General features: G+C 31.0%; 3 protein-coding genes across 3 annotated transcripts; 2 read left to right on the top strand and 1 right to left on the bottom strand.

The window, feature by feature from the left end:
- Positions 1–3,079: 3,079 nt before the first annotated feature.
- On the bottom strand, positions 3,080–6,853 carry LOC111296793 (eukaryotic translation initiation factor NCBP). The gene is made up of 6 exons (XM_022891251.2): positions 6,459–6,853; positions 5,332–5,427; positions 5,077–5,181; positions 4,848–4,925; positions 3,614–3,733; positions 3,080–3,525 (listed from the first exon to the last, which is right to left on the bottom strand). Exons 1-6 carry the CDS (start codon positions 6,639–6,641, stop codon positions 3,394–3,396), a joined length of 714 nt encoding a protein of 237 aa, XP_022746986.2. The 5' UTR covers positions 6,642–6,853; the 3' UTR covers positions 3,080–3,393.
- Positions 6,854–7,302: 449 nt separating this feature from the next.
- Positions 7,303–11,597, top strand: LOC111297192 (5'-adenylylsulfate reductase-like 5). The gene is made up of 4 exons (XM_022891828.2): positions 7,303–7,797; positions 9,757–9,938; positions 10,679–10,803; positions 10,929–11,597. Exons 1-4 carry the CDS (start codon positions 7,636–7,638, stop codon positions 11,357–11,359), a joined length of 900 nt encoding a protein of 299 aa, XP_022747563.2. The 5' UTR covers positions 7,303–7,635; the 3' UTR covers positions 11,360–11,597.
- A 2,699-nt stretch (positions 11,598–14,296) lies between these two features.
- On the top strand, positions 14,297–16,098 carry LOC111297346 (uncharacterized). The gene is made up of 2 exons (XM_089769052.1): positions 14,297–15,274; positions 15,772–16,098. Exons 1-2 carry the CDS (start codon positions 14,507–14,509, stop codon positions 15,886–15,888), a joined length of 885 nt encoding a protein of 294 aa, XP_089625178.1. The 5' UTR covers positions 14,297–14,506; the 3' UTR covers positions 15,889–16,098.
- Positions 16,099–17,777: the final 1,679 nt, after the last annotated feature.

The raw sequence follows: 17,777 nt of genomic DNA, 5'->3' as shown, positions 1-17,777 counted from the left end.
AATGAAATAAGACTCAGGCGGCCTTGGCTCTACTTTGAGCTTCCTGCAAAATGGTAACCATACCTGGGAAAAACGTGCAGCTTCTAACAAAGCATAAAATGTTAAATCTCAGCTACCATCATCTGACAGATAAATGCTTAGCTTCTCAGGTGGATAGTCATAAGCCATAACTGATAAAACTGTGTTGATCACCATTACTGGTGGCTCTATTCCAGGATCTGCCGTGCAAACAAAAATGTCTACTTCTGGCAAAGCTTCTTCATCATACCTGCATTAATATCTTCAACGGTTAATCCATTAAAAAATGGAAAAATGAAAGAGGGAAATCAATTAAGAGAGACCTGGTAGAGAGCCTGTTTTTGAATGTGTAACGAAAGACAGGGTTCCATCTAATGATTACAGTGATAAAAAAATAAAAACTAAACCAAAGTTCAGCAAGAAACATTCCAACCCAAACCCATCGTTCAGTTTTTCCTTCCACTGGGAAACAGCTCACTCCATAAATACCCAATGAAGCAGATGCCTGTGAAGATTGAAGTCACATACAATCGAAACAAGACTATTACTCCCCCGGCTGGCCTTGTTTCAAAAAGAGGAAGATACCCAATTACTTCCCATTTTTCCTTCTCTTCCTCTCTCCACTACTTTGTTTAAAATGAGTGAGACTTGATATTGATACACATATATATAAGCAACCAAATGTATAGGAAAATCTATAAATTATAAGAGATTTAGTAGATGTGTTAAAACATGGTTCTAGTTAACCTGCAATTTGTTTCATTGATTTACGTAATTACGGTGACATTTAATACGTTTGAAATTTAAACTTTATTTCATGCAATTTTTTTGTCTATATCAAAGTACGATTTCTTTTGGAAAGAAAAATGTTTCCTAGTTTATTCCTCTATATAGCTGCATATAAAAATAAAGGCATTGCTTTCCTTTTCATCTTACTGAGACTTTAGTCTACGACTGTTAACCAATAAAGATATGCATAAATGATGTACCAAAAAAGTGGTAATGCAACGATGAAGGCCCAGCAATTAATTATAATGATATGCAATATCTTCCAAAAAAAGCCTATAGCTTGGAATATCATCTGCTTACATATTTTTTTTCATTTTTAGATTGAAAAAAAAAACAAAAAGAAGAAGAACATAGAAAGAGGGAAAACCTAAAGGGAAAAAATCGGAAAATAGATTTAAAAAAATGAGATGCAAGATAGAGAAAGAAGAGGGAGGGGAAGTGGAGGAAAAAAAGAAAAAAATTATCATTTAATATTAATTTCTTATAAAAAAAATCAGAATTTAAAAATTAAAAAAAATTAAATGCACTAATATCAATATCAAGGACAATACAATTAGGATAAACTTATATGAAGTTATATAGGTAGAATTCATGAAGTTCCTTACTAAAAATAAGTAAATAAAAATTTTGATAAAAAATCTAAACAGATAGAATAATAGAATTCATTATGAAGATTAATAATATGTAAAAAAAATTATTAAAAATATTTTTTATAATTCAAATTTGATCAATACTTATTTATTGGTAAAAATTCTGTCAATATTTTTATTAAAAATATTTACTTAATATATATATATCTAAATTTATTTAAAAAATTTTAAATTTTGTATATTTAATTTATGTGATGAGATTTTTTAATCTATCAATTTTGATTTTCAATTTTAATTTTTATTTACTCATTTTTAGTAAGGAACTTCACGAACTCTATTTATGAAACTTCATATAAGTTTTTCCCATTCAATTATTATTGGATTGTCTTGACCCCTCTATTTAAGTTTTTATTTAATTTTTTTGAAGTTAATGTAAGAAATTGAAAAAAAAATTATTCCACACATACATTAATTTTCCTAGAACTGAATGGTGGCAGTCGAGTCTAGAATTGTATGTGCTGATACTTTCTAGGCTACTCAATTTATTTCATCTTCCTTGGAGACGAAGATTGATCATGTTGATCATCCACATATCTTGAGCTTTAATGAGGTTGCCGAACCGAATGAAAATCTTCTCTGCAAGGCTTGCTACTATACAACTTTCTGGTCAACCCTATGGTTGTAAAAGTTAAAAATACTACTTAAATAATGATATTAGATATCATAATTTATATATTCATATCTTATAAAATATTAATAATTTACGTATTAATATTATATTTTATTTAAAAATTACATATCATAATTTATGTCAACACAAAAAATTTTGATTTTGTTAAATTAATATATAATTTTTACTAACATTTTATATCATATCACCTTCCATTTTTTTATATTATTTTTTTATTATATCAATATTTTAAATTATTTTTACACAAAACATGCTATAATTGATCGTATGAGGTGCTACAACCTTTTCATCCCCAGCTTTGCCGCAAGTTCTTCTCTGATTTATTTGCTGAGCTGTTGTTTACATGCGATGAACGTAGATTCCATTCTCATGGGTTTGTCTACATTTGTCGTGTGCAATTTCGAGCTTGATGTGAAATGTGCTACTGTAATAGCACCTTAAAACAGTGAGGACCAGTGGCTAATAGAGATGAAGAGACAGTCCCAGTTGTGCCCCATGAAGCAATATGAATTCTACAATATTAAACCCTAAACCTAGAAAAAATATTTTGAAAGCAGCTTTTGATCGAGCTGAACTTAAACGAAAAAGCTCAATCAAACTCAAGATGAGTCTTGAAATTTTAATTTTTAAATCAAATTGAAGCTTCGAATTTGAGGTTTTCAAATAAAATTAAATTTGAATCTTATAATGAATCGAGTCAAATCAAACAGAATTTGAACCATTCAATGAATAATGCCTTCTCAATTACACCCTCAACTAAACAAATTTAGGTACATTTTATTTCTTATTGAATGGTTGGTTTCTGGGATACTTTTAACATTTCTTTAACACACGGAACGGGGAGCGGATAGGATGTATATATGGAACTATATATTTGGGCGGCACACCTATCTTTCCAAGTATTCTTTATTCCATGATGTTGGCCAAATGACCCTTGTTATTCACATCATCATGGACATTAAACTTGATTGACTCATTTATAAAACCACTATGCCTAAATTAGAATTTATAAGAAAAACAAAGCACTTCTACAAACATTCGACAAAGTTTGAACCAACTACTTAAAACATATGCAGAATAGTATGATACCCAGGGATGAAGGAATGTCATCCATAAAACCAACATAGACTCCAGTCTAAATGTCATTATCTTGCAATTCAATTTAAAGGATTCTCACAATGATGATATTCAACATGGTTCTCATGTCAAATACAGGATTAGTGAAGGATAAGAAGAGTTGTTGAACAGATTGATCTCTGAGCTGTTCTCAATCCACTTGTTTTCATTTAAGCATATAAGATACCACTACCCTTTCAACCATGTGTTTCGATATGATGAGTTGTCACGCAAAGATGCATCATGGTGCTTGTATTCCATAACATAGCTGTGGGGAAGCTTTAAGTGCCGTTTAATTGAATCTCTTAAGGCCATAACAGCCTGGTATAAACAAAACATGATCAAGATATTATGCAGAGAGAAAGGCAGAGAAACACAATAGGAAAATTGGTAATTGTTAATTGCTAACCTGGTGATCCGATGCATTACGATTCCATACACTCAATATATCCTCATTGAAGCGAATGCTCAGTACAGCACCACAAATGTTATCGCCATAATCAAGTTGATCGCCGACCAAGGCAAGAACCTGCAAGCACATGCAAAAGTAAATGACTAATATTAAATGTCCATCATCTGGTGCCCAACACAAGGCACTATTTCAGACAACCAATCACAGATTAACTACCACATTTCACACAGGCCACAAAGGGAAAGATTAATGAGCGTCCACAATTTTACTGTATACAGTACTTCATACAGAAGCACATTAGCAAATAAGAAATCCTATGCTCTATGTATTAGTTTATTTTATAGTTTAAACTTGGGATGCCTCTTTAAAGGAGCAATGTGGTAACATTTAGGCTATACATTAGCCACAGGAAAACCTAAACGTTAATGAGTAACAGAAAAAAAGGGTAAAAATGTGCTTCACTGGAGAAATTTGAACTACAATTCATGAACCTTTTGACATGACAAGAGACTACTAGTTTTCAAACCAAAGGTTGGTGAGAAACAAATATGACCAACTTCTTCCCATCTAAGAAAAGAAATGTCCATTATCATCGTATACATTGGGAATTGGCATTTTCAGGCATTAAATACCTTAGGGACGAAATTTTCCTTTGATAGTGGGCCCCAATGTATATCAGTAGATGTACATGTACCTAGCTACTTTATGCACAGAAATAATGACCTCTATTTGTACGAACATACTTACTAAAGCATTGCTTCATCTTTTTTGAAAACCTCCCGACCATTGGTAGATTTAACAGAGAAGAATACCTCACATGGAGGAAGCAGAGAGATAGAAATATTGAACTCAATAATTTTAAGATTTCTATCTCTCATAGCTTAATCCCAGCAGTCAGGGAGTTCTACTGTTAATGAAACTCGAAGTAAAGTATTTTCTAGGACTGACTAATGACATTCTGCACCTTCATCCTAAACAATATTACCGTATCACTATACTTCCATGAAATGGTCTAAAGAAGTTAAATAAACCATAAAACTTTTCATTTAGCCATAGATCGGGTCAGAATGAAGTATATGATTCAATTAAGGTGAAGTTCCATCATTAAGATTATAATTGAAAAGCTCAGTTGCTGATTTAAAAGAGACTTGTGAACTTCTTCATACAACAAAACCAAATTGGAATATAGAAAGGCACTTAGTATATGCAATTATGCACTATTCTTTCTTACCAGATCTTCCCAAAAGCGACCAGAAACAACCTTTTTGAACCGAATTATCCACTTGCCACCATTGCAGTTTGCAGAATCCTGAGATATAACAAATTTCAAGACGTCAAAAATGAATCACATTATATAAAATGTTCAAGATTTGACAGCATCACTTCAATTATACAACTTTATGACAAAATTTTATTGTTATTGGAACAAGCAGTTTCAAAGTCAGGTATTCAATAATTACCTCCCATAGTGGACGGATTCCCTCTTTGAATAAATGCAAATCTGTTGGACTTGGCAAAGTAGAAGGACGGGCCAAATGACAATAACAGACCCAAAAACCTTCAACCTATATACACATTATGCTTAGAAGTTACAACCATGATCAGCAAATTGAATTTGAACAAATGGAAAGAAAAAAAAAAAAAAAACACTTATACCAAATTCAGGATTTACAAGCGATTGCATTTAGCTTTATGGTCTTATAAATAGAACTTACTGTACTGAAATCCACAATTTTCTTTATGTTGTCCTCATAGGCTGTTTGGGTTCGAACTCCAGGTGTCCGACGAGTGTACCAGAACACATATTTGTGCTGTCCAAAGGAATGCGAGAACAAAATAAGGGACTGCTAGGTAATGAATTTAGTATTTAACAAGCTATCCAATGGTGTATCAGAAAAATGAGAAATATATCAACATCATAAAAATAGCAGACCTAAGTTACGCAGAACACAGATTGATTTTGATCATGGAATGGAACATGAGCTAGAATATAAAACTCCACCTAGATCAGATGGTAGCATAGTGGAGATAATTTTGTTTTCCCTTTAATTGAAGTTGATTCATTTTGAACCTTAGTTAACTACGATTAATTATAGAACGTGCAGAAATTTAATTGTAGTTATATATTACTACACTAAGGTAGTAGGCTATCTACAAAACAAAAGAGAATCATTTTAAGGTATGGTTTCATCCTTTTTATTGGAGTCTATTCACATTTTAATCAGAACTTGGACTGCTTAATCCAATATGAGATTCTAAGTGTCAAGAGTGTAGGAATCCCCATGATAGGATGTAGGTACTCATTTTCCACTTCTCAGTGAAACATGCGCTTTTGCAACTAATATGATTAACCTAAAATTTAAACACAGCAGAATCTTTGGCATGATAAAACAAATTCAAATAATCAACTAAACAATTCAAAACTACCTCTCCATACCAAACAGAACTAAAAAAAAAAAACCTACAGCTTGTCAATTGCAGAAATTCTTTCACTGCTTAGTCAAATGGCTAGATCGAGTAAATCAATTCAAAATTTATCAGTTTTGAAAGAAAAATATCAACATTTCCATTGTATACACGAAAATTGAAAACGAGAAAAAACTTTTTAGCAAAATGAAATAAATTTATTGAAACGAAAATTCAGTATCTAAAAGAATAATGAAAGATTAAATCTTTATAATGTAAAATAATCAGTTCTCTTAACAAAGAAAAAGAGCTATAATCCACCATTAAACCTAACCATTTCCAAAACAAATTAAAATTGTAAACCGATCTATAAACCGATCTATAAAGAAAAACTTTATTCATATAAAATAAATAACACAAAAAAATAGAAAAATACCTTGAGTGGATGCAAACCGGCTTTGAGTTCACGAGCTTGGCGTTCTTCAGCGTCTTTATTCATATTATTATTATTATTATTATCAGAATCCGTAATTTCGCTGCTATTATTATTATTATTATTATTATTCAAATCTTTGCTACTGTTATTGCTCTCTGCTTCCTTTTTCTCCGTAGATTCCATTTTCGATTTTTTTTCCCAATTTTCGAAGAAGCCCTAACGTTGCTTTAACTCCTTTTACTCGTTTTCTTCTTTTCTGGGAACAATCCAATCAGTAAAGGGAGAAAGGGTTAGGAAAAGAGATGAAACGGTGCGTTGATTGTTGATATTTTTTGTTTGTGTCGTGTTTGGAAAGTCGGTTGGTTAGAACCGCCTAGGGCTGTTTGGCATCGTTCATCCTGATAGGGTTATCCTATGAAATTTATTGATTTGTGCCATTAAAAAATTAAAACAAATTTAGTTTTGAATTTAAATCCAATAAATAATACTTTTATTGATTCTATAACAACAAAATATTAATCTTTCTATAATAATTAAAAAAAAAAAAAAACAGCAACAACCTTGAACTTGAAGCCTTAAAGAAAGATTGGCCCCACTTTTTTTCTTTTTTTAGGTTAAAAGATAAAAAAAAATTTCAAACATAAATTCAATCATTATATAAATTTTTATTCTTTTATTATAATAAATACAAAATATTTAAAATTTCAATTCAATTAAAATAAATTTTAAAATTAATTAATTTCAATAAAAATAATCAATAAAAATTATAAACTTAAATAATTTCTCTTCCTTTTGTCTACCTAATCAAACTGCTTTACAACCACACACGGCCCATCGCGTCATCAAATTCATCAAAGATAAATACGCTTCAAATTCAACTGTTCAAATCTTGAATTCTAAAGCCCCAAAGACTTCCCAAGAAGCAGCACAATTTTTTACAGCTCTTTTTTTTTCTTTTTTTCTTTTAAATAAAATTAACTGCCAACCAAGCCGGCAGATAATAGTTAGCCATTCCAAAAAATAGCCCTCACCCACCACCTTCCCCTCTCTTTCTCTCAAGATTATTTTTTTTAAATTTTTTCTGGGTTTGAATTTGCTCAGTTTCTTTTGCTTCTTGTTGTTGTTGTTGTTGTTGTTGTTTTGAATTTTCCTTCTTTTTGTGTTTTATAAATTGAAAATGGGTTCTTCTTCTTCTCTTCTTTTGTTCTTCTATATCATAGCTATTCATTCAATACGCTGCGTTTTGTGTTCTTCTATTTGCTCTCATGAAGCGGATGTATTCTTTAAAAATCTTCACTTTCAATGCTCTCCTTCAACCTCTCCAATTCCCCCTCTCAAGGTACCTTTTTTGGCTTAATTTTGGTGGAATTTTTATTTTTATTTTTAGATTGATTTGTTTTTTAGTTTAGGAAAACTGGGTTCTTGGGGTTTAATTATTTTTCTATTTAAGTAAAACTAAAAATTTTTTTAGTTTTTTGTTTGATTTTGGATTCTAGGTGTTTGTGATTTTGTCTAATTCTGTTAAAAGAAGGGAAATTTTTAGAAAATTTTGGGTTTTTTGCCTTGAAATATTAGGTTATTATCATGGATTTTTTTCATGGCTGTAAAATTTTGAAGAATAAAAGTTTATGGTTGATTTTTTGAATGTTTGGGGCTATTGGGTTGTTATGGTATAATTTATTTTGCAAAATTAAATTGATAAGAGAAAATAAAAATGAAGTTGCAAAATTTATTAGTCATTCATCCTATATTATTAGCCTTGGTTAATGGCTTTGAGTATTTATTTGCTTCCAGAAGCTTTTGAATCGAGATAAGAGCACTTAGTATTTATGGCAACTAGGACTATGTGAAAGTAATAGAGATGCAGCTTGAGTCTCATATTCTAGGATTTAATCCTTATGCAATTCAGCTTGAATATAAGCCGGATTGTTCGGTTAACTGACATACTTGTGGCTCTATGGTGGTAGACCTAGCAATTTTAGACACAACATGGTGATATAACACAAAAAAATAGGAAAAATCATACGTGTTATAAAAAAACGTATTTCGTGTTTATTCATATCATATATATGTTAACTCGTTTAAATATGTTTAATTTAATTTTATTATATTAATACACGTTTAATATGTTTAACACGTTTGACATATTATTTATATTTATTTTAATTTAATATAAAGATATAAAGATTGTTTTAATTTTTAATCTTTTAATTATGATATTTAATTAGCTATTTAATTTCATATAAAAATTATTGTAAACATTTAATTAGGATACTCATTTAATAATTATTATAACATTATTTTTTTATATTAATTATATAAATACAATATAAGTATTAATATTAGTCCTATATATTATTATTTTATTTTTTAATCTTTAATAATTTATCATTTTGAATTTGATACTAAAATTTAATATAGTTATGTAATATAAATTTAAATTTAAATACATATTAAATGAGTATTAAATTTTTTTATATTTTTAATATGTAAGTATTTTTTTATATTATTAATACACCAAATTTATTAAGTTGTAAATGATAGATATTTTATATTTATTTATTATTTTAGTTGTGTTCTTGTATATATTTGTTTTAGTCATGTCTATTCTTATATATCCATGTTAGTCGTGTCTATTCATATATATCCATATTATTCGTATTTATTTGTATCATGTTTACCCTACTTAATTATATACATGTTAATCGTGTCATGTCGCATGTAACACGTATATTAAATATGTCATGTTCGTGTTTAAAATTTAAACACGTTTTATAATTTGTATCGTGTTTGTGTTTTAATAATTTGTGTCATTACACGTGTTAAATACGACGCGGAAATATAAATTGCCAGGTCTATATGGTGGCAGCATTATGTTGATTTAATGTGGCTGGAAAAGAATCTATATGGCTTGATTACTAGGAATGTAAATTTTTTATCCTTTTATGACTCAAATCAGGGATAGGATACAACTCCTTCTTCATTTCCTACCTTTTTCCTCTCTACCTTCAAGGGCAATGTTTACTTTTTCTTTTTTTTTTTTTTTTTTTTTTTGCTGTGGAGTTCTATATAATTTTGGGAAATGATGCCATTATCTTTAGCATATGCAATTTCATTGCTGAGGATCCTCTAATCAACACATTTATGGTTCGTAGAGTTGCCATATATCCTGTAAATTAGCTTAGATCATTGTGCCATCTGACTGTAAGATATGTTTCTAGGATTAATATTTTGCATGATTTGCTGTTTCTTAAAGACAAACATTCTGATAATATTTTATTTCTCATTTGGTTTGCAGGTGGATGGAAACTTCCTGGACAGAGCATTGACTTCCAAACAGAGAATTGGTTACACTTCTGTGCTCTTTTATGCTTCCTGGTGCCCATTTTCACTCAGTATAAGCCCAAAATTTGACGTTCTTAGTTCCATGTTTCCCCAATTAGAGCATCTGGCAGTTGAAGAGTCTTCAGCTTCACCAAGGTGTGTAGCTACTTCTCCTGCTTAGTGTTTGTGCACGAAGTATTGAATTGCTTTTTCTTGTGTTATTTATATGTTCTTGATTACAATGGCTGCCAAACCTTAAAGAGGGCATATTCTGAAAGAATTTTAACTGTTAGATTTGACCTGCTTATAGTGTTTAACTTGACTTTAAACATGCAATTATTTGGTATTTTTTATGATTGCATCCTTATGTTCTAGTCAATTTTAGTGGCGTTAGTTTGGTGTATGGTGATCAAATGCACTTGAAAGCTTCCTTAAGAAAAAATTGTGTGTGTGTGTGCACATATTCAATTTAATTAATTTGTCTGCTAATGTCATTTGGTATAACTGTTACTTGTGGAAACAAACATTTACGTCCACATTTCAATTTTACAAAGTTGTTACGCCTTTCTAAGTAGACCCCTATCAATTATATATTGTTGCTGTTGTTTTATCCCGACCATGATGTAACATTAGATGCTTATGTCTGCTACTCAAGGAAAAAACTGAATATTACAATTCTGCTGTGTGATGCCTTCTCTTTTGCTCCTTAATCATGATTCCATAACTGATGCCAGAATCAGTTCTCCTTTTATGAAGAATCTCCTTTCAGGTGACATTGCTTCATTGTTATTATGACATGATAGAGAATTATCAATCAAACAACTGTTCTTTTGCTGCCCCTTGATATCTAATGACAAATATCATAACTAATACCTTTGATATATGTTGTATCACAGTATATTTTCAAGGTACGGAATTCATAGCTTGCCGTCAATTTTAATTGTCAACCAGACGTCAAGGGTACGATATCATGGTCCAAAAGATCTCCCCTCAATTGTACAATTTTATGAGAAAGCAACAGGTATTTGCTCTCCCATGCCAAAGATACATGATCTACCGCTTTTGCCTTTTTAAGGGAATAACTAAGCCTAGTTTGTGAGTCAAATCATAAATACATGTTTCTTAACATGAGTGTTTGCATTTCAGGATTTGAACCAGTTCAATATGTTACCGAAAACGAACCGGTTATATCAGGAGACCACAATAAATATATGATACAGTTGTGGAATGAATCATCCTCAATGGAGATAGTAAAACGGGAGCCCTACTTGGCATTTGCTGTGTTGTTTCTCTGTTTAAGAGTACTTCTATCCATATTCGCTGAATTACTATCTCGTCTCAAGGCTTTCAGGGTTTCATATGCACCACACTTGAACTTGGCAATATTTGGTGAGAGAAGTCAATTGTTTGGACGAGCCCTTCACATGGTTGATGTGAGGAGAGTTTGGACCAAACTGAGGCTATGCAAGAACAGGAATTTTCATCAAGGTGCAAAGAGTGCCCGTGTTTGGGCTACTTCACTGGCTTCTGTCTCTTTGGGAGAATCTGCTTCTGGTAGATCCTCATCCTCATCCTAGGTTAGAGTTTTATGGAAGCTGTCGATCAGGTAGTGTATTACAAACTTCACTCTTATGTTAAAATATTAAATTATATTGATAGTGTTGATACCTAAAGCGGTTGAGCTTGTTTGAGTTGGGTTTTTTTGGGGGGAGGAGCAAACCAACTAGCATGTAAATCTGGGAACAGCTTTATTATTTGGAGGAACATCTTTACTTAGCACATTAGTGGAATGTAAGCGTAACTTTTTTTTCTTTCTCTGAATCTCTCCTAATTGTTGTAGATCAGGATATTTTCCCATTCAGAACATTTTACTCTCCTTATTCGCCTTCAAACTGTTAATCTTTGCACTCACTGAGATGGAGTGATACAGGAAAAGAGTATAAATAATATATTAGTACTCACAAATTATTCAAATAAAATTTGAATTTGACTCGTTTATTATTGAGTCGAGTTTAAATTCAAGTAGTTTAATTTATTAATCGAACCGAGTTAAAGTATTTTTATATTGAATTTGAGTAGTTCGCGAGTTTAATCGAATTTTAGTATTTTAATATATTTTTATTATTTTAATTAATAAAATATTTTGAATTGAAGCTTGAATTTGAGTATAAATAATTAAATTTTTATTGAATATAAAAATTAAATTTATTTTTATATATTAATTGAATTTAATCGAGTGAATTTAAGTAATTTAATTTTTATTTCGAATTGGGTTTAAGTTAAAAATATTTAATTAAATTTGAATTTGATTGATTATACTTTTAATAAAGGGGTCAAATTAAAACAGCAAAATTAATATGTAATTTAGCCTCAAATTATATGATTTTCAACATATTTATAGAAAAAAAATTAGGGATTCAAATTTTATTTTTATCAATCATTTTGCATTATTAACTAAATTCATTAGTTAAAATGTTGACGTGATAAATTTTAATCTATAAAATGTAATAATATATTATCCGTTACGATATTATAATTGTTTTGTATCTCATTAACTTACCCACAGAAATTGTATGTCATCGAAAATTTTTTATAAATGTCAAATCATGAATATGATATAATTAAAGGGCTAAATCATATAATAACCCACGAAGAAAGCAAAGGGAGGATGATATGTAACCCATGAAGAAATCAAAAGAGGATGAAATGTAACCGTGGAAGGGATCAACAAGATTAGGTCAATTACGAAAATTAAAAAGATATGCCAATGAGTAATTGCTTCTATATGGAATTATAAACCCAGGAAAAATTTTTTTTAGCACTGTTATGTCGTCACCATTCATGATCAAATGTCGCATCCATGTTGCTTTTGACTTTTGGCTTTTTTCCTAATTTCGTCAATCAGACTGCCCTTTGGCCTTTGATCGGCAATGCAAGCTTAAACATTCAAATACAAGTTCCTTTATTTTAAGACCATATGATGTTTGATGAATCGAATTAAATTTATAAAAAAAATAAATTTTTTTGTCATTTTTTTTTATTTATAAAATTTAAAATTTTATTTTAAAAAAATTAAACTCTTTAATCACGTGGATCAACAAACGTCGGTCAAATTCCCTTCTTTATTATTTGATTCCTGAACCACGCTTCACTTTTGCCATTGTTTGCTTCCCAAGTGAATCCCCGATTCCTCCTTGTGGAAAACCCCAGATAAGAAGCCTTAAGTTAACAAAATAAAGGCTTCGGATTCTGCTATTCTTCACAATCAAATACAGCTCCTGCTTAATTCACAACAAATTCTCCAAATGCAATATAGGAAGCCTTTTGCTGCAACGTGTTCGGTTTCCATGGAAAATGACTTCGCAAACAGAATAGAAAAAAAAAATTCCTTCTTATGATTTCTTGAAAGATAAGCACATCTCTTGTGCATAAACCGACACAGCAAATGCATGTTGAAGAAGCAAGCAAGTGTTCGGTTGTCATCAACCTAAACTTGTCTGAATTCTAGTTTGGTTGTTGCATTTTAGTATTTCATACAAACTAAACATTGCTGCAAATGCAAAGAGTGTAACTGAAGTTGGATTTTAAAGGATGTTCGGATAAAATAATAATATCTTGAAATGTCAGTTTTTGAATTTCATGACAAATTATTTGACCTTTACCACACCTTTTTTTTTGTAATTTTTACCCTTTTTTTACACTGAAAATATATTATTTATAGGGAAATTTTTGGTCTAAAAATTTGTTAAAACAACCATCTTCATTTTCTACGATGATCATTCAACTTATTACTAATGATTATCAAATTAATTTCTTATTTATATCTCGTTTGAAAGTAAAAGTCTTAAGATCCATTTAAGACTTTTTATTTTTTTAGAGTGTGGCTGTCTATAGGACAATATATTTTAATCATCCTTTTATGAATTACGAGGAAGAGTGATCGTGAAAATATGCCTAGACAATAAAGGTTATGAGGTAAATCTAGAAGCTTTAGGCGATAAGAAATTTTTATCTTGCTTTTGTCAGCATGGGAAAAAGAAAAACAATTAATAATGGAAGATACCAGTGTATGGACAGTTGTATGGGGCTTTCACTTTCATCTTTTCCTTGCTTTTTTTTTTTTTTCTTCCTCAAAAACCTACAAGTCATTGTCATTCCAGACCAACTCATACAAGCAACCGAAACTCTTTCTTTTATTTCTCTTCATAAGAGTGAGAAGAATCTCTATTTGTAAAAAAAAATGAACACCGTGTCTGCATTTTTATCCATAAATTTGATAAAGAAGCCAAAAGAAGAAGATCTATGGTGATTTTGAAGAGGTAGAATTGGACTGTTGGCTTGTTTTTAACCAAAGTGTTGGAATTGTTATCAAACTTTAGCCATGTAAAAAAAAAAAAACATTAAAGAATTGAAAAGAAATATCCAGGAACTCCTTGAGTGAAGGCATTCTCTAGGTGGGTCCCTTGGACCACCATCCATTTGTTATCGTCTTTGGAGGATAAGCACTCGAAACTGTCATGTTTTTCTTGCTGATAGGTTCAATCTTTCACTCCAAAGAGCAAGAGGACAACATTTTGGAGTTGGCCTTTGTTCTTACAAGTGAAAATGACGCAGAAAACTCCATGTAAAGCCATCTTATTTTGATCCAATAATTCAAACCCCCCGTACCCTTTACCCCAGTTGCTATATCAGTTTCCCATTTGATCAGATTTCCAATTCCTAAAATGATTCACCAGGAAATGGATATTGATCATGAGTGGGTTTTCCTGCCTGATAATAATTTCCTGGATATCAATCAGGATGGTGAAAAAAAAGTTCATGGAGGAAAAAGAAATTCTGACACAAAACTTGTTTTCCTGACAGATTACTTCAACAAGGAACAGCCTCCACCATCAGGAAATTCAAGGAGGGTCCCTAAACAGGTTGTTCCAGTTTCATTTCCATTGGAACAAAGAATCTTTAAGGCTCCAGAAAATGAGCTGGGGGAGGAAACTACCACAAGGGTGCCTATTGATGTCACTTCTACGCCAGCCATGATCCCTGAGAAGATCGAAGAACTTGATATTGGATCATTTGAAGGTGGTAAAGAAGTGAAGACACAAGTTTGCTTTAGGAAACCAACTTACAATGAATCTGTCGACATGACCAACAAAATGGACTCACCAAAGTCCACTACTAGGGGAATTATTCCTCAAATTGATGCAGCAGGTACGTTTAATTTTGATGAAAAAGGTGAGGTTTTGGAGAACATGACTTCCCCAAGAAAGAAAGATTTGGTGGAAAAGAAATTTGAGATCAAAGAAGATGTCACCTGGGAGGAGAACTCTGGTGGCCTTAATTTATGGAAATGGAGCTTAACTGGTATTGGAGCCATCTGTTCTTTTGGTGTTGCTGCTGCTACCTTTTTTATCATCGTATTGGGAAGTCAACAAAGACACAAACAGCAACATCAGAACCAGAAGCTGCTTTTCCAGCGTTACACTGATGACAAGGTATGAAAAATCTTAGAATTCTTGAAAAATTTAGTATCTAATTTGTTTTGCTTACCTATGTTTATGCATAATTCTATCCATTTTTAGTTTGTGTCATGATTCTTTTTGGTGATCCTGGCCATATGTTCAATGGATACTCAGAAAATGGGGCCATGATCAAGCAAGTAAATAACGAGAGATCATATTAATGATTTGTACTGGGAATCTTGGTAAATTTTCAGTTTTAACAGATCTGATAAATATACTTTTGAAATTAAACATGTTGACGTGAAATCAGAGTATATATTTTGTCTCCACTAGTACTCCTACCTACAATGCAAACAATAATTGAAAAGGATATACACATTTTATCATTTGGAGTCCAAATTTAAAAGCATTCTTGCAATTTACAGTGCAGCAAAAGAACTAGAAGGGGGAGGGGGCATGGAGACGTAAGTTTCTGGCCCCATTTTTAAGTGATACTTGTAGCTTAAGTAACCTAATTATTGTGATTGTAGACGATGAAGCAAGTGGTTCATCATGCAACCAAACTCAATGAAGCAATTTCTGCAGCTAGAGGAGTTCCAATCACCAGAGCTCACATAACATTTGGTGGTCATTATGATGGTCTTTAAAGCACTGCCTTCTAGAGAATCCGGAACCGTTCACCGGCTTGATCAATTGTTTGTGAAGTGTGATGGATTTGCCATGCCAGTTCTACAAGATTCATATAGTGTGTCTGTTTTTGTACATAATATGGATGCTTATTATATGGATTCTGAATCCTGTTTGGTACTCCTGAATTTCTATATTTTTGTGTCTATTTAGCCACTTAATAGTTTCAACTGTGGGAGGTGACCTTAGTGAAATGTCTACAAATTCACCACTTGCTAAAGTATATGATCAAAGGAATCAAACTGAAGGCAGAAATTGTCATGACAATAAAATCTTACCAAGATTATCATTCTTGGCAAGCTGTTATCCATTTAGATTTCATCTCTTGAATAGTTTTTGTCCCATGACTGAACCTCCTTTAGACAGAAAAATAACTATACAGAACTAGTGTCATGATTGATTTTGGGGACTGGGAAATGAAACAAATTCATCAAAGAAACCAAGAATCGGAATACCAAAATAGGCATTCAAAGGTCAAGAATTGCTTGTAATGGTTTTTGGTTTTTTTTTTTTAATTTTTTTTGCTTAGTAAAAATTTTCTGACAATTAAAAAGTTATTCAAGCAGTATTTTATGGATGGTAGTTTATGTTTTATTTTATTTGTTCTTTATAAGCACTTATCAATTTTAAATGTAATAGTTATACAATACGGAAGTGATATATTTTAAAATTTTAATAAAAATTAAAAATATATTTAATATTTATTATGTAAATAAAAATTATAATATAATAATTTATATATTTATATATATTTGATATAAAATAAATATAATAAAAATATATGAATTATCAACTTCAACTAATAGTCAATCTGTGAAGCACATGGACAGGCTTTTTAATCTTCTTTCAAATTCTGGTTACATTGGCTTTATTCTTGAAGAACACTTATCTTCAAGGGTTGAATAACTTAATCCATAATCCATCTTTTCTTGATTTCAATTCAGAACAAGACATATTTTCCCTATTAAAATATCTTCTTTAGGTGGTAATTTTAATCATCATGTGGAGGCCAAAATGGATCCAACCCAAACCCACCCAATAAGCTGTCGTATGAGAATTTTTTTTCCATTACAATCCCATGAAAATAGTTTAACAGGCAATGAAAGGAAAAGAAGATGACTGATTGAACAGCCAAACCATCCAAACAAATAGGATTTATTGAGTCATGTCCCACCTCAGAAAAAGATGAGTCCAACATTGCTTACAATTTGAATGCTGTATTTTGTGCGTAATTATCAAAAAAGGAAAAAGGAAAAATCGGTGATTTGGGGTTCACTAGAAATTACTGATGTGATTGCCTTCTCGGAAGGATGTGTTAGATGCCGTGTATGATTGCCCAGAAAAACCTGCATATAATGCAAGTTGGGTGATTGGGTTGCCATCGCAGGCAAACCTTAATAGAAACAGTTAATAGTTCCAAAACAAATAAAAAAAATTCAGAATATGCAAAAGTTGTTTTGTCTTTGATCGGAATCTTGATTTTATGAGGTTTTCCCTCGTGAATTTATTGCATTTGGTTTTGTTATCAATACCCCACTCGTTTTAAACGCGACATGAAAACAATATAAAAATAATATTATTTAAAATTTTAATAAAAATTATATATAAATTTATCAAATATAAAAATATATATTTTTATTTGATGTATTACAATAAATTTAATATAATAATTTTATATATTTTATATATATTTTTAATATAATATAAATACAAGAATTGTCACATCGGAGATTGCTACAAATGCATTTACAGCTCAATTGCTTGCGAGAATTGAGAATTTGATATGTGCACAGCTGGAGTGCTGGACCATCTGATATTGGGCTGTTGTCCTTTTCTCCTCATATCCCGG

Source organism: Durio zibethinus, chromosome 12 (genome assembly GCF_047325235.1).
Source record: "Durio zibethinus cultivar Kanyao isolate XHJ-2024 chromosome 12, ASM4732523v1, whole genome shotgun sequence".
Classification (NCBI taxonomy): Eukaryota; Viridiplantae; Streptophyta; class Magnoliopsida; order Malvales; family Malvaceae; genus Durio; species Durio zibethinus.
The sequence above is the reverse complement of the archived record's forward strand: the minus strand, read 5'-3'. Positions and strand labels throughout refer to the sequence as shown.

Excerpts from the sequence above, each read along its gene's own strand:
- LOC111297192 (XM_022891828.2), top strand. The coding sequence starts at position 7,636 with ATGGGTTCTTCTTCTTCTCTTCTTTTGTTCTTCTATATCATAGCTATT. Across the intron at positions 9,939-10,678 it reads GAGTCTTCAGCTTCACCAAG|TATATTTTCAAGGTACGGAA; the intron begins GTGTGTAGCTAC and ends GTTGTATCACAG. Across the intron at positions 10,804-10,928 it reads ATTTTATGAGAAAGCAACAG|GATTTGAACCAGTTCAATAT; the intron begins GTATTTGCTCTC and ends TTTGCATTTCAG.
- LOC111296793 (XM_022891251.2), bottom strand. The coding sequence starts at position 6,641 with ATGGAATCTACGGAGAAAAAGGAAGCAGAGAGCAATAACAGTAGCAAA. Across the intron at positions 4,926-5,076 it reads GAATCCGTCCACTATGGGAG|GATTCTGCAAACTGCAATGG; the intron begins GTAATTATTGAA and ends GTTATATCTCAG. Across the intron at positions 3,734-4,847 it reads GTCGCTTTTGGGAAGATCTG|GTTCTTGCCTTGGTCGGCGA; the intron begins GTAAGAAAGAAT and ends ATGTGCTTGCAG.
- LOC111297346 (XM_089769052.1), top strand. The coding sequence starts at position 14,507 with ATGATTCACCAGGAAATGGATATTGATCATGAGTGGGTTTTCCTGCCT. Across the intron at positions 15,275-15,771 it reads AGCGTTACACTGATGACAAG|ACGATGAAGCAAGTGGTTCA; the intron begins GTATGAAAAATC and ends TTGTGATTGTAG.